The 19,520-nt window shown below is 38.0% G+C and overlaps 1 protein-coding gene across 39 annotated transcripts in view; it reads left to right on the top strand.

Moving 5' to 3' along the window:
- Rims1 (regulating synaptic membrane exocytosis 1) overlaps positions 1 to 19,520 on the top strand; it is a 499,822-nt gene that overhangs the window by 209,655 nt on the left and 270,647 nt on the right. For 30 of the 39 annotated variants that reach the window (XR_015628955.1, NM_052829.4, NM_001398595.2 and 27 more), the window contains 1 exon segment: positions 1,526 to 1,537. The exons of the other annotated variants lie outside the window; for them this stretch is intronic. Coding sequence is in view for 28 of the 30 variants with exons in the window: in NM_052829.4 (NP_439894.2) it covers positions 1,526 to 1,537 (12 nt within the window). In the remaining 2 variants the exon portion in view is untranslated. 39 annotated transcript variants of the gene reach the window in all.

Below are 19,520 nucleotides of genomic sequence, written 5' to 3'. Positions count from 1 at the left end.
GAACGATTGTGATGGCTTCTTCCTTAAAAATTCCCTAGTTAGCCCAAGACCTTATGTTATCTACCCACATGCGGAGTATGATATAAACTTACTTTAAACCATTAACACTTTACCCACTCTTGACATTCTTCTAATTTGGGAAAGATCAATTAAAATTGAGAACAAGCTTCCCAGTTGACAATGTATTAGTTGGTCGTCTGAATTGTGGTAGGATATTCTAGATTCTCTTCAGGAGGAGTTAAGACACGGAGTATCCAAAGCACTTGTACACTTCAATATAAGACTAGTGTTGTCTCTGAACAGGAGTTTCCTTACCTATAAGACAAAGAGTAGTGCTTATCCTTCTGTACTTGTCCTGAGAGTTGGGTAAAAATAACTTAAGCCAACATCACTTGTAGGGACCACAAAATGTATTCAGCAATCCCTCATCCCGTTTTCAATGTCCGCAAGCACATCCCTTGGAGTGAGCATTCCCAGGTGAGGCCAGGAGACATTATAACACTCACAGTCTGAACGGCGCTGGCAGGGACAGTCTACACCAGCCGAGGGCTGTTGCTGCCTGAGGATCTGCAGCTGTTGAAGCTCTTAACTTCCCATTACAGGACTGAGGAGGGCCAACTGTCACACAGTTGTGTGCCGGTATCTTGAAGTTGTTAGGGTCAAATTCAGGTTGTTTAAAGAAAATTGACCTGGGAAATATCTTTTTCTTTCTTTGAGGCGGATACTAGAACCCCTTTCCGTTCATCCCTCTTATACTAAAATCACCCCAACTTGGAAAGAAATTTAAAGAAATAAAATGACAGTCCAGCCTAAAATGTTGTCTATGCACAAAAGCACAATATTGTGTAAACCTGTTTTCTTCTATGATAAAATATTGAAACACATATAAATAAATACTATTTTAATTGTTATGGAATAAGTCATGCCTAAAGTACTTACAGTTATCTGTCTATTTGTGACACTTCTGATTAATATATTTTTCTAAGATTTGTCTCTAACAATTTTCACTGGAATTTAATAAAATTTTAGCGTCACTTTATGTATTTATAAATAAAGTGTTTTCAATAATAAGAGGCAACATGTGGCGAATTGACATTTTTTTCTGAAGATTTCCTTAGTTTTTGGTTCTGAAATATCGCTTGCTGTTTCTAGCATCCCGCTATCGATTGATGCCGACGTTTAGATATTTCTGCCTCAGCTTCCCTAGTGCTAGGATTACAGATGTGTGTCAGGACACCCAGTACCAAAGTGCTTTAAATGTAGACCTACTAATCTAAATTCTAAAGCTCAGGAACCTGGCCCAGTTCTTCTATCCAGTACCCGGTAGCACATGGTAAGACCTGTGTGTGAGCTTTCAGTATAGGGTTTGTTGTTTCTGAACAAGTGTTTGAACTCTGTGAAGAAATGTATTTGCTGTGCTGGTATCACTTTGTTAATGTATGGCTCAACCTTGTTTCTCTTCTCTCTCTCTCTCTCTCTCTCTCTCTTCTCTCCCTGCTCTGCTTCCTTGGATGTTTTCCCAAAGGAGGACAAAGTGGTTAGAATCCGTGCTTTCTTTACTATGACTTGCTATACTGTATTTGTGCGAACTCTTGTTAAGTGACGGTTGCCTGTAGATCTGTTAATCTCGCATTTCACGGTGCAGTTTTATGTCGGGAAGAGCTAGCTCATCTCTAAGCTGCCGTGAGAATGGAACCAAGACAAACATCTAAGAGTCAGGCAGAATGTTAACCTTTGTTTACAAAGTTTGGACAGATTGAACTCCTGGAAACAGTGAGATTTTGGTATATTTTCCAGCCCGTTTCCCCTTAGCTTTGGGATCTGGGTGACGATCTCATCTGTTTTAAGAACTGTAAACTCTAATGGACTTCCGAGAGCCTCTTAGGTATAAAAGCTGGCGACCTAAAATCTCCACCGCAGGAGGAGACAAGGTATGCAGACTTGGTGCAGACGAGATCAAGTTCAAATCAGATATAAGACAAGTCAAAAGGAAGTTTCCGTGGGACACATGGCATAATTGGGAGCCACATTTTTGCCCTTTTCTTCACTCTTGTCTATAACAATTGCTCCCTGGGTGGGGGGGGGTGAGAGATTAAGTTTAACCCTTACCAACTGCAGACTCCACAAAGGCTGCTTGCATTTGGGAAGATGGGATACAAGTGGCCTCCACCTTCAACATCTCGGCTGCATACTCTGTATACCTTCCTCCGGCATCAATGATAACATCCTCAAGGGATCATCCATTTCCCCCAAGTGGCAAGGAGGCAATGAATGTTTTGGTCATTCTAGCTGCCTTTGTGAATATATTTCAGCCTCAAATGATATACAACAGTGCAAGATGAGCAAGCCCGACATTAAACTGAATTTTGATCCATGTTTTCAAGTATCATGATCATTTCTGGCCATCAGATTTTCTGTTCAAACGTTTAGAGTGGACCGTTTATCCAGTACCGTAGTCTTCAAATGTTACCGGTGCGTGGGAATCATTGGTTTCATGCCACGATTCCTCTCACTAAACACACTAAGTGGGTAATGTTACACATACAGTTTAATAAATAGTATCACTTAGGACAAACCTGTATTGGAAAGTTAACTTGAGTTGCTTCAGAGAACAAAAGGGTAAGTTATGTAATAATAATAATGTTGTTCAGATCGGCTACTCCCGAAGGACGGGCTAGCCAGCCCATTGTGCCTTGGACGACCTTCCTATGCTGAACAGTAGGTTGGCTTAGACTGACAGGGCTTCTTATGGCTGTTGCCTGCACAATGAGGATCCAGGAAGACTGCGGTTGCAACAGGAATGACGTAAAATACAATCGCATTCAGTTATTTCATTCACTTCGAGTTGAAAGCACGCACAATTTGTCTTATGTATAAACTACTCAGTCAAAATTTCTCTGAGCACTTTTTAACCTAAGAAGCACTTCAGCGAGTTAATGTTCCAGCCTGAGGGAAGCAATACTAGATTTCGTCCTCGGGTATGTTAAAGAGAATAACAGTATTTAGAAAATATATATATGTGTTTAATTTTGTGACGGGATGCGTGTGTCTGTCTGTATGCATGCATGCATGCACACACATGCAAGGGGGACAGAGGAAGCCAGAAGGAAATATCAGATTCCCCCTGGAGCTAGAGTTCCAGGCAGTTGTGAGCTGCTTGAGGTGCACACTGGGAACCGAGCTCTAGTCTGTGTAAGAGCAGAAGGCACTTATAGCTACTGGACTATCTCTTCAGTCTCAGAATAATCGAGTGTGGAACCTAGTGTTTGAGTTCCAGTCCTCTCTTTATTGTCCAGAGCTTGCTTATTTTGCCAGTGGCAGAAAGAGAGAGGTGGGTGGGGGAGAGAGGAAGAGGGAGGGAAAGAGAAAGGAGCAAGGGGGAGAGAATAGGAAGATAATAACTGAAACTTACCTTAAACCACACTTCATCGATATGATAATAATGAATTTGATGTGGTCTAATGAATTGATTTAAATGCGATTAAATGATTAAAGAAGTCCCAAGGCTGTTTAATATGTATATATCTATATTTTCTTAATTAAGTCCAGCTAAATGATAATTATCATAGTTTTCATTCCAGAAACTATTTGAACTACTTTGTTTTGAGACATTATCCTTACCCTACGTCTTACCTAATAGTAACTTGGAAGACTGTGAATTGCTCATAAGAAAGAACTGTCGTACAGAAGGACATTGGTGTGGGTGTGAGTAGTAGCTTATAACAGAAAGTGCTTTTGCACGCAGCCATACTTTCATTATCAAAACTAAGATCATGTGTTTTATCTTGTGGAAAACCGTCTTCCACACATAAAATACAGGGATGCTGTGAAATTTCCTATAGCGTGTTTAAGTTAACTTTACCTCTGTTTGACTCCGTTTGGTGGTAGATGGTGGAATTTAGATCGATCCCTTGATAACACATATTCTGCTGCAGAAGTAGGGAACGAAGCCTCTACATTCAGTTCCCCGATTCTCTATAAATTTCCGTAAAGCCTTCTAGTGAGAAAACTTGGATTATGAAAACAGCAAACACGATGAACTTGTTACATTTTTAGTTTATTTGATTTTCAAATAGATGTATCGGGCTTTATGTTAAGAATATTTATTAAAGAAAGCATTTTCATTACTCTGCAAACAGAACCCTATCCTTTTTGGTATTGTCTCAAAATGTGAAATCAGTAGAGGAATGTCTTCTAGAATTTATATGTAAAGAGAGTTTTATATATCCATGAAAATTCATTCTATATAACACACATAATTACACATATTATTAATTATAATAAATAATGAGACGCTATACTTAGTAGTCACTATTTTTAAGTACTCCTTCCTATTAAATTTTCATTGGCATTTATAAGAATTATATTAAAGTTAATATTGATAAAACAGGTGTGTTTTGCTTTTTGAAAACCTTCTAAGGTTGACCTTGAAATGGGACAGTAAAATTCCATGTTAAGTTAGTCTTCATGTGGATGGCTCATTCTTAAGAGCATAGAAAATACCCTTTTGCACACAAGCACACAAGCACTTTATTCTTTAATTACAAAATAAGCAACTTTGAAGTTTTTCCCTTGCTAGAATTAAAAGCAACCAAGTCAGAAAATTATAGCTATTTTAAACAAGTGATTTGCATGATTACATTAAATATGTATTGTTATTGTGAAAAATATTCTCAGAGTTGTCTGTATTTAGTCAGGCAGAGGCTTCTAGTACACGGCCTTAACTCAGTTGAAGAATATGACATTTAAGAATTTTCTTGGGGCTGGGGACTTAGCTCAGTGGTAGAGCGCTTACCTAGGAAGCGCAAGGCTCTGGGTTCGGTCCCCAGCTCCGAAAAAAAAGAACCAAAAAAAAAAAGAAGAATTTTCTTGAGATCCATTTTTTTCTAGAAATTTTGAATTTTCTAACATTTCTCTTAGAAGTTCATCCCACAAAGATGTTCTTTATTTAGCTATATTTACAGTGATGTAGAAAAGTATATATGTACAGAGGTATAGAAGTAAAAATCTCAGCTTATATCAAAAGAGAACTGAGATTATACAAGTTGGTTGATTAGATTTCTCAAGTGTTTTTCTGGTTTTATTGAACATATCTTAAAGGGAAAACAGCATGTAAGTTGCAAATAGGACAGCTATGAATTCATGTGTGTTTGTGCTTGCTTATGGGCACGCGTGTGTGTGTGTGTGTGTGTGTGTGTGTGTGTGTGTGTGTGTGCACCCATGTGGAGGCCAGAGGTATCTTTCTCAATTGTCCCTTTATTTTACTTCATTTTGAGACAGGGTCTCAATGTGTAGTCCTGGTTGCCTGAAACTGTAGACCAGGTGGGCTTGGAACTCACAGACACCTACCTGCCTCTCACTCCCAAATGCTAATGCCAAGGTTAAAGGCCTGTGCCACAACACCTGGTTCTGATTTACTTCTTGAGACAGGGTCTCTCACTCAACCTAATTGTGTTAGACTTGCTACCCACCAAGCCCAAAGGATCCACCTCTGTATCAGAAAAAGGAGTCTACAAGCCACCACATCTGACTGTTTAGTTCCCCCACGTTTATGTGGTAAGCATTTTACTGAATGAACCATCCCTCAGCCTCCTTATGTCTAGTTTTCATACAAACGTGTTTTAAGACTTTGATTCACTAGGGACTGCAGACATGACTCAGCAGTTAAGATGGTGGCTTTTCCAGAGGACCTGGATCCAATTCCACCCACCCAGTGGCTCACACTGTCTGCAACTACAGTTCCAAGGGATCTGTCACCCTCTTTTGGTCTCTACAGGCACCAGGCATATTCACACGAGCAGAACACCCATACACATACAATAAAACTTCAAAGTTCGTGAGTTTGGTTTACTGTTCTTTCAGGAGTTTTTAGTAGTTAATACTAACACTGCTGTTCTGGAAATGTTTGATGATATTCAGATTCATTAGAACACGTATAGGCTTGGTTAGTCTTGACCTCGTTCACTTCCTCAGTGTATCTTTTAATACACTGTGTCTTAGAAAATTATAAAGCTTCCTATTAAGGCGAACAGAGCTACACTAGGTTTGCAGAGAGGGAGAATTTTCTATTATGAAGAAAGAAATGTGTTAACGCTTTCCATGGAGCATATGCTGAAATGATGTTCTGAATTTTGTCTTAAGACATTGTAAAATCTGTGTTTACATACCTAGTTGTAGAATTTCTGGGTCTGACGATAACTCCAGATTTAACTTTTTGAGAAAGTCCTAGACTGTCTCCCAGTGAAGGAGATTGTCTATTCCTCCATCTATGGTCAATATTTGTCACTATGTCACTCTTACTCTCTCTCTTGCTCTTCCTCCACCTCCCCCCACCCCACTCTTCCCTCCGTCCCTCTCTGCCACCCCCCGAGTGTGTGTGTGTGTGTGTGTGTGTGTGTGTGTGTGTGTGTGTGTGTGTGTGTGTGTTTACTCATGTAAACATGGAATCCTGGGTGGGTGGCAATAGTTAGAGAAGGAAGACAAAGGTCAGCCTCAGGGATATTGTATGAGACAACCACCTCTATTTCATAGTCTCTCATTGGGTCGTGGACCTTGCCCATTATTCTAGGTTGGCTGGCCAATAACCCTAGGGATCAGCTCAGTTCAGCCCCCACAGGATATTTTTATGAGAATTTTGGGTTCAAGTGTATGCCTTTATGCTGTGTGAAAGGCACTACAGAGAGTGAGCCATTTATCAGACCCATGGCTTACTTTTCTATCATTTTCTTTAAATAAATAATATTCAGTATGAAGTGAAATCATATCTCCTTCATGGTTCTATAAAACCATTTTACCACAGTTAAATTAGTTTGATACCTTCAGTAGTGCACTTTGATAGAGAGTTATTGTATTCTGGTAATAGGCTTCAAAGATAAAAATTCTTAGGTTACAAGCTTTTCAAAAAGCTGACATACTTACTGTGTTGGAAATAGGTTCATTAGTTAGTGGTGTTACACACCCGTCATCCTGGGACTTAGGGAATGGAGCAGGAGGACTGTGAGTTAAACTGATCTCTGATTCTTTACTTAGCTTGATGCTGTCCTGAGCTTCAAGCGAGAATCCATCTTCATGCTCCCCAAAATCACTTTGTTCAGAAACATTTATGTTGAGTTATTACATCACCATTCTATAAAAGCTATTCAAACAGATTTTCATAGCTCAGTACTAATTCATCCATCCTTGTATTCATTTTTATTGATTTATTTCTTATAACGAGAGTCATATACATAATTACTTTTCTTTTAAAATTGTCTCTTTTCAGTAAACATAATTTTGTTGTTTATGCATACCAATGTGCCTTCTGATCAGTGTAGTATAAAAGTATTCATTATTAAAAAGACTCAACTGCATTCCATCACTAAGCTTAACCAAGCAGCCCAGAAATTAATTATGATAATTATGAGTAAAGCCTTTTTCCTGGACTCGTTCACTCTGTCGCTAATTCATTTATTCCAAGACTTTCTTTTTTTTTCTAATTGGGTATTTCTTATTTACATTTCTTATTCCCTTCCCCAGTTTCCTGTCCATAACCCCCCTAACCCCTCCCCTCACTTTGTATAAAGGTGCTCCCCTCCCCTTACCACATCTCCCTCCCCAACAATCCCCTACACTGGGGGTCCAACCATGACAGGACCAAGGGCTTCTCTTTCCATTGGTGCCCAACAAGGCCATCCTCTGCTACATATGCAGCTGGAGCCCAGGATCAGTCCATGTTTAGTCTTTGGGTAGTGGTTTAGTCCCTGGAAGCTCTGGTTGGTTGGCATTGTTGTTCTTATGGGGTTGCAAGCCCCTTCAGGTCTTTCAATCCTTTCTCTAATTCCTCCAACGTGGATCTGGTTCTCAGTTCAATGGTTTGCTGCTAGCATTGACCTCTATATTTGAACTGTTCTGGCTGTGTCTCTCAGGAGACATCTATATCTGATTCCTGTCAGCATGCACTTCTTAGCTTAATCCATCTTATGTAGTTTTGGTGGCTATATATATCTGGGCCACATGTGAGGCAGGCACTGAATGGCCGTTCCTTCAGTCTCTGCTCTATGGATATTTTTGTTCCCCTTTTTAAGGAGTGAAGCATCCACATTTTGGTCATCCTTCGTGAGTTTCATGTGGTCTGTGTATTGCATCTTGGGTAATTTGAGCTTTTGGGCTAATATATGCTTATCAGTGAGAGCATACCACGTGTGTTTTTCTGTGATTGGGTTACCTCACTCAGGATGATGTTTTCCAGTCCATTTGCTTATGAATTTCAGGAAGTCATTGTTTTTGATAGCTGAGTAGTATTCCATTGTGTAGATGTACCATATTTTCTGTATCCATTCTTCGGTTGAAGGGCATCTGGGTTCTTTCCAGCTTCTGGCTATTATAAATAAGGCTGCTATGAACATAGTGGAGCATGTGTCTTTGTTTTATGTTGGAGTATCATTTGGGTATATGCACAAGAGAGGTATAGCTGGGTCCTCACGTAGTGCAATGTCCAATTTTCTGAGGAACCTCCAGACTGATTTATGGAGAGGTTGTACCAGTTTGAATCCCACCAATAATGGAGGAGTGTTCCTCTTTCTCCACATCCTTGCCAACATCTGTTGTCATCTGAATTTTTTATCTTAGCCATTCTGACTGGTGTGAGGCGGAATCTCAGGGTTGTTTTGATTTGAATTTCCCTGACGACTAAGGATGTTGAACATTTCTTTAGGTGCTTCTCTGACACTCAATATTCCTCAGCTGTGAATTCTTTGTTTAGCTTTGTACCCCATTTTTAATAGGGTTATTTGGCTCTCTGGAGTCTAACTTCTTGAGTTCTTTGTATATTTTGGATATTAGCCCTCTATCAGATGTAGGATTGGTAAAGATCTTTTCCCAATCTGTTGGTTGCTGTTTTGTCCTAATGAGAGTGTCCTTTGCCTTACAGAAGCTTTGCAGTTTTATGAGGTCCCATTTGTTGATTCTTGATCTTAGAGCATGAAGAATTGGTGTTCTGTTCAGGAAAGTTTTCCTAGTGCCCATGTGTTCAAGACTCTTCCCCACTTTTTCTTCTATTAGTTTGAATATATCTGGTTTGATGTGGAGGTCCTTGATCCATTTGCACTTAAGCTTTGTACAGGGCAATAAGAATGGATAAATTTGCATTCTTCTATATACTGATCTCCAGTTGAGCCAGCACCATTTTTTGAAAATGCTATCTTTTTTCTATTGAATGGTTTTAGCTCCTTTGTAAAAGATCAAGTGACCATAGGTGTGTGGGTTCATTTCTGGGTCTTCAATTCTATTCCAATGATCCATCTGCCTGTCTCTGTACCAATACCAGACAGTTTTATCACTATTGCTCTGTAATATGGCTTGAGGTCAGGGATGTTGATTCCCACAGAAGTCCTTTATTGTTGAGAATAGTTTTAGCCATCCTGGGTGTTTTTTTATTCCAAATGAATTTTCAAATTGCTCTTTCTATCTCTATGAAGAATTGACTTGGAATTTTGATGGAGATTGCATTGAATCTGTAGATTGCTTTTGGCAAAATGGCCATTTTTACTATATTAATCCTGCCAATCCATGAGCGTGGGAGATCTTTCTATTTTCTGAGACCTTCTTCAATTTCTTTCTTCAGAGACTTGAAGTTCTTATCTTACAGATCTTTCACTTGCTTGGTTAAAGTCACACCAAGGTATTTTATACTATTCGTGACTATTATGAAGGATGTCATTTCCCTAATTTCTTTCTCAGCCTGTTTATCCTTTGAGTAGAGGAAGGCTACTGATTTGTTTGAGTTAATTTTATACCCAGTCACTTTGCTGAACTTGTTTATCAGGCTTAGTAGTTCTTTGGTGGAACTTTTGGGGCCACTTAATTATACTATCATATCATCTGCAAATAGTCATATTTGACTTCTTCCATTCCAATTTGTATCCCTTTAACCTCCTTTTGTTGACTGATTGCTCTTGCTAGGATTTTGAGAACTATATTGAATTAGTAGGGAGAGAGTGGGCAGCCTTTTCTAGTCCCTGATTTTAGTGAGATTGCTTCAAGTTTCTCTCTATTTAGTTTAATGTTAGGTACTGGTTTGCTGTATATGACTTTTACTAGGTTTAGGTATGGACCTTGAATTCCTATTCTTTCTAGAACTTTTATCATGAAGCGGTGTTGAATTTTGTCAAATGCTTACTCAGCATCTAATGAAATGATCATGTGGTTTTTATCTTTGAGTTTGTTTATATAGTGTATTACGTTGATGATTTTCCATGTATTAAACCATCCCTGCATACTTGGGATGAAGCCTACTTGATCATGATGGATGATCGTTTTGATGTCTTCTTGGATTCTAAAATTCTAAATTCTTGCAAGAATTTTATTGAGTATTTTTATGTCGATATTTATAAGGGAAATTGGTCTGAAGTTCTCTTTCTTTATTGGGTCTTTGTGTGGTTTAGGTATAAGAGTAATTGTAGCTTCATAGAAGTAATTCGTTAGCACTCTGTCTCTTTCAATTTTGTGGAATAGTTTGGACAGTGTTGGTATGAATTCTATGAAGGTCTGGTAGAATTCTGTACTAAACCCATCTGGTCCTGGGCTCATTTTGGTTGCGAGACTTTTAATGACTGCTTCTATTTCTTTAGGAGTTATGGGGTTGTTTAGATGGTTTATCTGGTCCTGATTTAACTTTGGTACCTGGTATTTGTCTAGAAAATTGTCCATTTCCTCTAGATTTTCCAGTTTTGTTGAATATAAGCTTTTGTAGTAGGATCTGGTGATTTTTGAATTTCTTCAGATTCTGTTGTTATGTCTTCCTTTTCATTTCTAATTTTGTTAATTTGGATACTCTCTGTGCCCTCTGGTTAGTCTGGCTAAGGGTTTATCTATCTTGTTGATTTTCTCAGAGAACCAGCTCTTGGTTTTGTTGATTCTTTGTATAGTCCTTTTGTTTCTACTTTGTTGATTTCAGCCCTGCATTTGATTATTTCCTGACTTCTACTCCTCTTGGGTGTATTTGCTTCTTTTTGTTCTAGAGTTTTTAGGTGTGCTGTCAAGCTGGTGACATGTGCTCTCTCCTGTTTTTATTTTTTTGTAAGCATTCAGAACTATGAGTTTTCATCTTAGCACAGCTTTCCTTGTGTCCTGTAAGTTTGGATATGTTGTACCTTCATTTTCATTCAATTTTAAGAAGTCTTTAATTTCTTTCTTTACTTCTTCCTTAACCAAGTTGTAATTGAGTAGAGCGTTGTTCAACTTCCATGTATGTGGGTGTCCTTCCCTTATTGTTTTTCTTGAAGACCAGCCTTGGTCCGTGGTGAACTGATAAGATACATTGGATTATTTCTATCTTCCTGTGTCTGTTGAGGTCTGTTTTGTGACAGATTATGTGGTCAATTTTGGAGAAAGTACCATGAGGAGCTGAGAAGAAGGTATATCCTTTTGTTTTAGGATGGAAATGTTCTATAAATATCTGTTAAGTCCATTTGGTTCATAATAATGTTAGTTTCTCTATGTCTCTGTTTAATTTCTGTTACCAGTATCTACCCATTGATGAGAGTGGGGTGTTGAAATCTCCTACTATTACTGTGTGAGGCACAATGTGTCCTTTGAGATTTAGTAAGGTTTCTTTTATGTATGTAGGTGCCCTTGTATTTGGAGAATAGATATTTAGGATTGAGAGTTCATCTTTATGGATTTTTACCTTTGATGAATATGAAGTGTCCTTCCTTATCTTTTTTTGGTGACTTTTGGTTGAAAATCAATTTTACTCGATATTAGAATGGCTACTCCAGCTTGCTTCTTCAGGCCATTTGCTTGGAAAGTTGTTTTCCAGCCTTTCACTCTGAGGTAGTGTCTGTCTTAGACTCTGAGGTGTGTTTCCTGTAGGCAGTGAAGTACTGGGTCCATTTAGGTATCCAGTCTGTTAGTCTATGTCTTTTTATTGGGGCATTGAGTCCATTGATGTTGAGAGATATTAAGGAATAGTGATTGTGGCTTCCTGTTATTTTCATATTTAGAGGTGTGATTATGTTTGTGTCTCTCTCTTCTTTTGATTTTGTTAAAGGGGGATTGCTTTCTTGCTTTTTCTAGGGTGTAGTTTCCCTCCTTGTGTTGGACTTTTCCATCTATGTTCCTTTGTAGATCTGGATTTGTAGAAAGATATTGTGTAAATTTGGTTTTGTCATGGAATATCTTGGTCTCTCCCTCTATGTTAACTGAGAGTTTTGCTGGATATTGTAACAAGGGCTGGCATTTGTATTCTCTTAGGGTCTGTATGACATCTGTCCAGAATCTTTTGGCTTTCATAGTCTCTGGTGAGAAGTCTGGTCTAATTCTTATAGGTCTGCTTTTATATGTTACTTGACATTTTCCCTTACTGCTTTAAATATTCTTTCTTTGTTTTGTGCATTTGGTGTTTGGACCATTATGTGACAGGAGGAGTTTCTTTTCTGGTCCAATCTATTTGGAGTCTGTAGGCTTCTTGTGTTATCAATCTCATTACTATTAACTTGAAGCTAGGCATCTGGAAGTTAATAAATTTTTGCTTTCATATATCCTATTACTATAGAATTTGCTAAACAAAAGTATAAGTTGACAATTTATTTAGTTGTTGTGCAATATGTATATACTTTCTGTGTATAGACATCCTTCAGTAGTCAATAGTATTGTAAATCTTTCATTTGTGTTGATTTATAATGGCAGAGAAATAATTTTGTGTGTTTCATTAAGAGCATCTGGGTTGTAAAATAATTTGTCTCAATAAAAATCAGTCAAATGCTGTCTAGTGACAATAAAGTGTCATAGCAGCAGATTACATGGGTAAAGACATTATGCTTTGTGAGTGTTCAGTTAATTCCAGGGAATTGAACACGTATGTATCTGTTAAACTGCATAAAAACTGACCAGCCATGCTAATCATTGAGCATAATTCAGACCATCAATACGTGCAAAATCACATATAACAGTTATGAGGAAAAGGCCTACATCATATCTTTGAAAGAAAGTATAGGTATTTTCAAGAGAGTAAATAAAAGTGGTCAAGCCAGCCATCGCTGGGTCATGGGACCCCAAAGATATTTTAACTTAATATTTTAATTTAAAAGGTCTATCTAAGACCTATAAGACCTTTTCATTTTTAATCGTATTAAGTTTAATGACTGCCTTATTGTGTGTCAACTGGCAGTCTTCTTAAACCCATACATCTCATTTCTTCTTGATAGTTGCAGTTCCTATAGATGCTTAAATCATCATTGCTAGTTTTATTTAGCATTGAGATTCTTGCTAACTTTTCCAGCTGATGAAGGTCTTCCTGCAAGATAACCCCAAGGCTTTTCCCGTGTGAGAGTCTCCCGGGGTGTGTCACAGAGCTCTCCCTCTGCACCTTTTCCATTTATACGATTAAACACATTCTACTTCTGTTGTGAAACCTTCACAGGTTTGCACTCCATGATGAATACATCATTTGACACACTATATGTAGCCAAGTTTTATTTCAGAGGCAAAGGTATTAAATGGGATCAAAATGAGTTTTATATGTGATAAGTGTTAATATCACTAATAATGTGTTAGATTACTCTTCTTGACAGTACCTCAATAAACATATAAACACTGTCAGCTGAAGTGGCCCCAGTACTATGTCTCTGACTTTTCAGGAGCTCTGTCTGTCCACAAACACTGTGTACCATTCTTAGTGGTTAGCGAGTCTATATGTTTAATTTACCCCTATTCATTTCCAGCCATTTTTCTCTTTATTTCATTTTCCATCTTTTCATTTTCAATGTTTGATAGCACGGAAGTTGGAATATTATGAACATGGGTTATTAAATCTGATAAAGCAAAGGTACTAAGGTGCCTAAAATAAGTCAAGAAAATTTATAACAAATGCATGTGGATTTCTATGTTAAGTCTACCCTTTTTAAAAAAAGAAGACAAAACAAAAACAAAACATTTTGAGCCTTTTTAAAAATGTGTTCATCTTTGTGATTAAAGAGCTGAACAAAACGATAACTAATGTTTTCTCAATGCTGAATATTTTTGCATTTTGCCCTCAGCTGTGGTGATTACCTTGTTAGCAATTGCAGGTCTTCTAGGCTTCAGGGGCCCAGTGTAATGAGTTGCTCCTCAGTTGTTAGAGCCTTTCTACCCTGAGAATTCCAGCGGGCATGGCAGTGTTCTATTTTTTTTTAATTCTACATTAACTGGCAAAGTAATGGAATGTGTAGCATAGGGCAGTACGCAAAGGCATAGCTAGCCATTACAGACTTTTTGCCTGTTTTTGCCATTGTTCCACAGCATGACCTTACTCCAAGACTCTGTGTTCTTTACCTCAGAGCTTTCTTTTTTTTTTTTTTTGACATGGAAAAAGACTTTATTGTACCCCATCCTTCAACTCTATAGACAAGGCTATATGACATGATGTCAGTTATGTGTTATGGTTATGGTTAGGTGTTAGTGTTGGGATTAGATACTATGGTTAGGTGTTAGGGTTAGGGGTTATGATTAGGGTTATGGTTAGGTAGGATTATTTGTTATGCTTATGGTTAGGTGTTAGGGTTAGAGTTATGTGGTTAGGGTTATGGTTAGTTAGGGTTATATGTTATGGTTATGGTTAGGTGTTAGGATGGGGATTGGGTGTTATGTTTATGGTTAGGTGTTAGGGTTAGAGTTAGGTGGTTAGGGTTAGCTGTTAGTGTTAGGGTTAGGGTTAGCGTTATGGTTAGGGTTAGTACAGCTGAGTGTCCTTTGCCCATCTTTCCCATCTTTTCTTTTTCCTCATCTTCACTTTTTTTTTCTTCAAAAATTCAACATGGACCCTTGCACGGTTATCTTTCACAGTGAGTTTCATATCTTCTGAAAGAAATCTTTTCTGATATCCAATGAGTCTATGTTCATTAAAAATAAAACCCTTCCAAAATACAGACAGGTTTGTCCCCCCTGGAAGTTCATTCAGAATTCTTGTGATCCAGCATTTCTGTTTCTAGGGAAACCATTTGTTCCAATATCGGAAAAAAAAAACAAAACTGGCTTTAAAAGATAAATCTTTTCATTGGTGTTTCACCCTTGAAATTTGAAACAGAACCCTTTTTCTAAATTCTGGTTTTAGACAAAGAGGGAAGCCATTGGCTGTTACTAGTTCAACTTGTCAACTTCCAGAAGACTGAGAAAATGGAACTGTAAGGGAGGAGCCACACAGCAGGGACTGGAGAGCAGGCCCAGGGTTCCTTCTCTTTCTCTTGAGCCAGTGCTTCTCTCACCTTCGTCTGACATCCTTGTAGGGCTGCATCTATTTCCCTCACCGCTACAGCAATGATGCTTACCTCCAGCCACCATGAGTGCATCTACCATCCCAATACCCGATAGCTCTATTGAGTTGTGAGAAGAGAACATCCGTTTGCCAGGCAGTCAAATGCAGCAGCAGGTATTAAACAAGCATCTGTGAAGACTCGGTTAGTAAAGTGCTCGCACAAGGATGTGGCTTTCTTCCTCAGCATTCTTGTTAAAATAGATATGAAGGAAAGAAGGAAGGAAGGAAGGAAGGAAGGGAGGGAGGGAGGGAGGGAGGGAGGGAGGGAGGAAGGGAGGAAGGAAAAAAGAAGAAAGGAAGGAAGAAAAGAAAGAAAAAGAAAAAAAGTGAACAAGCTATTGGGTAGCATGCATCTGTAATTCCACACTAGGGACTGTCTAGCTTGCCATTCTAGCAAATCAGCGAGTGCTGGAATCAGGAAGAAATCCTGTCTTACAAACAAACAAACATATAACGAAACTTGGAGAGAGATTGAGGAAGAACTGATACTGGTACTGACCTCTGGCCCACTCACACTTGTGGATCAACATGTAAACACAGCCACACCCACAAATGCACACACAGACAAACACATAAGCACGTATACACAAACACCATATCACATACACATACAACAGTTCTGGTTCTTACCATGTAACATGTTTCATTTCACAGTCCACTGTGACGAATAGTCTATTATATAAGTTTCACAAAGCAGAGGATTTCTTGTATGTATAGCCTAGATGATACAGCATCTCTTCTCAATTCCCCAAATGACCTTTCATGTCATAAACTCCTTACGGCAGCTTCCTCATACACCCTTATCACCTGCCACCACTCTTCCCTAATGCCTGTTGCTTCCTGCTCACACTATTCTTTCTCTCCTCTAGTCATAGTAAACATAAATATGACTTGGATATCAAGCAAACTTCTCGATTCTAGCACATCCCTTGGCTTCCTGACTTCCAAGCTGTCTTCAGGTCACTACTCAAGCATGACTCTTTTGTTGTTGTTGTTGTTGTTGTTATTTTCTGTCACTTTTATTGAAATGCATATTATAAAAAATTTTCCTTCTTTTTAAAAAGAGAATGCAAAAAATATTAGAAACTGTAAAATATAGTTTTATATTGTGCGTAGCAAAATGAGCTAGTAATTTATAAACGATGAAGAGATGAAAAGAAGAAAATAGATTATACAAGAACATACTTTAAGATAGTGAATGTTTTCTTCTAAATGAAGCCCTCCAGGCCATGAGCGTGATGATCTTTCAGTCTTCTGATATCTCAAGTTCTTCTTCAGTGTCTTAACATTTTATCTTACAAATTTTCACTTTCTTGGTTAGAGTTATCCCAAGGTGTTTTGTATTATTTGACTATCACAAAAGGTATTGCTTTCTTGATTTCTTTCTCAATCTCTTTGCCATTTGGATATAGGATGGCTACTGATTTTTGTGAGTTAATTTTGTATTCAGCTACGTTGCTGAAAGCCTTACAACTTTATGAGTCTCTCAGTAGACTTTTTGGGCTCTATGTATCCTGTTATATCATCTACTTCTTCCTTTCCAATGCTGATCCCCTTGATCTCCCTCAGTTGTCTTACCACCCTAGCTAAGGCTTCATGTACTGTATTGCATAGGTATGCAGAGAGGAGACACCTTTATATCATTCCTGATATCAGCGGAACGGTCAAGCATGGCTTTTTAAAAGGCTCCATCATTGCTACTTTTAAAATTTCAGCCACCTTCCTGTCACAAAATGTCATGTCCTGTTTGCATATTTAAATTTCTTCAGAGTAATGCCTTCTGCAAATATAAGTCTGTATCTACATATGTGTATTTATCATCTATCTATCTCTATTGCTCTACATATCATCTGTGTATCATCTATCTAATCTATCTATCATCTATGTATCTATCTATATACCTTCTATGTGCCTATCTATCATCTGTATATCTATGTATCTATCATCTATCTACATATCATCTATGTGTCTGTGTATGTATCTAGATATATTTTTTCACTTTTAGTTTTACAGAGAGCATGGACTCTGTTGCACTGCTGTATTCACTGGTAGACTCAGAGGCTGTGGTGAATACTGAGGATGCGTAAGCTCTAGGCTTGCAGAGCCTAGCTTCAGGGGCCCAGTGTAATGAGTTGCTCCTCAGGTGTTAGAGTCTTTCTACCCTGAGAATTCCAGCGGGCATGGCAGTGTTCTATTTTTTTTTTTTTAATTCTACATTAACTGGCAAAGTAATGGGATGTGTAGCATAGGGCAGTACGCAAAGGCATAGCTAGCCATTACAGACTTTTTGCCTGTTTTTGCCCATTGTTCCACAGCATGACCTTACTCCAAGACTCTGTGTTCTTCACCTCAGAGCTTTCTGGCGGCCTCACTTACTTCCCTGGATTTCCTTTGTTGATCTTGGATTATAGAGTGTCAGTTGTTTATTTTTAATCTGAATTAAGCGTTGCAAGTATTTTTCAGTTGCATAGCTTCACAGTGATACCTGGCAACATTCATTTATCCTATATATTTTATTTGTTTTTTCTTATTGTTTTCAAGATTAAAATACTGACTTTTTTTAAGTTGGAATTTTTAGTTCTGTCATTTTGAAAAATTTGAAATTTTGGATAAGTAATGTGATACCTGGTTTTAAAATAAATGTCAGCTTCTTTGCTAATTTAATCATGCTTAGGAATGGAGTTTTTATGACATTCTAGAGGAAAAATTAAAATGTATGGTTAACAAAAATAACTGCAAACACCTCTTTTGTAGAATATTTTAAAAATGATTTTCAGCTTATATGCCATGAAATGAAGTATTCTTTCTGAATTCTTTGTGTTTTATTTTTGAGATCTCATGTATTCCATTCTGGCCTCAAATTCTAGCCAAGACTGTCTTGATCTTCAGAACTTGCTTTTACCTCCAAATTGCAATAATTTACAGTTCTGAGTCGCGTGTCCATCTCTCCTCCTGACGTTTTGGCATTTTCCTGGCTTGCTAGAGTGAGTGAAGATCAATAAGAAGATTTACCAACGTTCCAGGTGCTAGTTACTATAGTAGAAAAGAAACGCTAAATCTGAACAAGACATTCGAATATCGAAGAAAAAAAATCGAAGTCACGTATAAGTGTTGTATCAACAAATGCTTTATGAAACACACGTTTTGTTTCACTTCGGGTCATAATACACAGAAACAAACAAAATGATTTAGTTTATAATAACTTCACTATAAAACATTGACACTGTGTTATAAACTACTACTATTTCAGATATCCGTGAAGTCTCGGAGTAAATTTGCTCTAGTAGATCTTGAAATATTTTAAAAGGAAGAATTTTGGAGTTACAGAAACACATCACTGAACCACATCTGCTTTCTCATTGGGAGAGGGGATATTTTGATACCTGGAGAAAATGAGCAAATGAAGAGTTTAACTTGGCACAGCTAAGTAAATATATGTCGGCCCGAATGTACAGTCTTGGGATTTGATTTTAAATTAGGGTATCATTTAAAATGCTTTGGAGGATACTTTGCAACAGGCATTACTTCTTGGAATGTCACTCCCACTGTTTTCACACGAGGCAGTCAGTCCTGATAAGGGTCTTCATAGACAGAGATAAAAATCAAGGCCACAGTTTAGTACTTTTCTGTGCATCCAACAGTTGGCAGAGCGTCACTGGGAATGGAAGGCACCTGTCTGGAAGCCTGTGACTTTTGAAATAAGATTATGTAAATTCTTTCTGAGACATCCTCATTATCGACTAGCCTGCCCTGTTTGTAACAGATTTGTCTGGAAATAATAAATATCTCATTTTATTTGTGAGTGTATTTTTAACCTCTTCATTTTCTTCCGACTGCTTGCTAACCCAGGCCGCGTTTCATTAGCTTTTTGTCTGTGGTGTTTTCCTTTGTGTTGTCCCCAATGCTTCACATACTGTGAGCTGAGCTCTCTGAGAGCTTCGAGTGATCGAGTGTATGAGTAGGAGAACAATACTCCCTAAACCCTTTTCTGTCAATTAAGTTTTTTTTTCTTAAGGTTAGAGTTTGAAACACTTAAAATCTTTTTTTTTTGTATTTTCGTGTATATTTTATCTAAGATAGGCTAGAACATGTTTCTTTTTGAGAACATTTTTTTTATTAGAGTCAAAAAGGAAAGGAACCCATGGCAGGTAAGCTGTAAATCTTAGCTGCTGCAGAGAGTCAGAAAATGGAATAGAAAAGAAGAAAAGAGCCATCCCGTGGAAGCCATGTGACTCTCATAGGATTCATACAC

The sequence above is a fragment of the Rattus norvegicus genome, chromosome 9, assembly GCF_021556685.1.
Source record: "Rattus norvegicus strain SHRSP/BbbUtx chromosome 9, alternate assembly SHRSP_T2T, whole genome shotgun sequence".
Lineage (NCBI taxonomy): Eukaryota > Metazoa > Chordata > Mammalia > Rodentia > Muridae > Rattus > Rattus norvegicus.
This window is presented reverse-complemented; position numbering and strand designations above follow the sequence as displayed.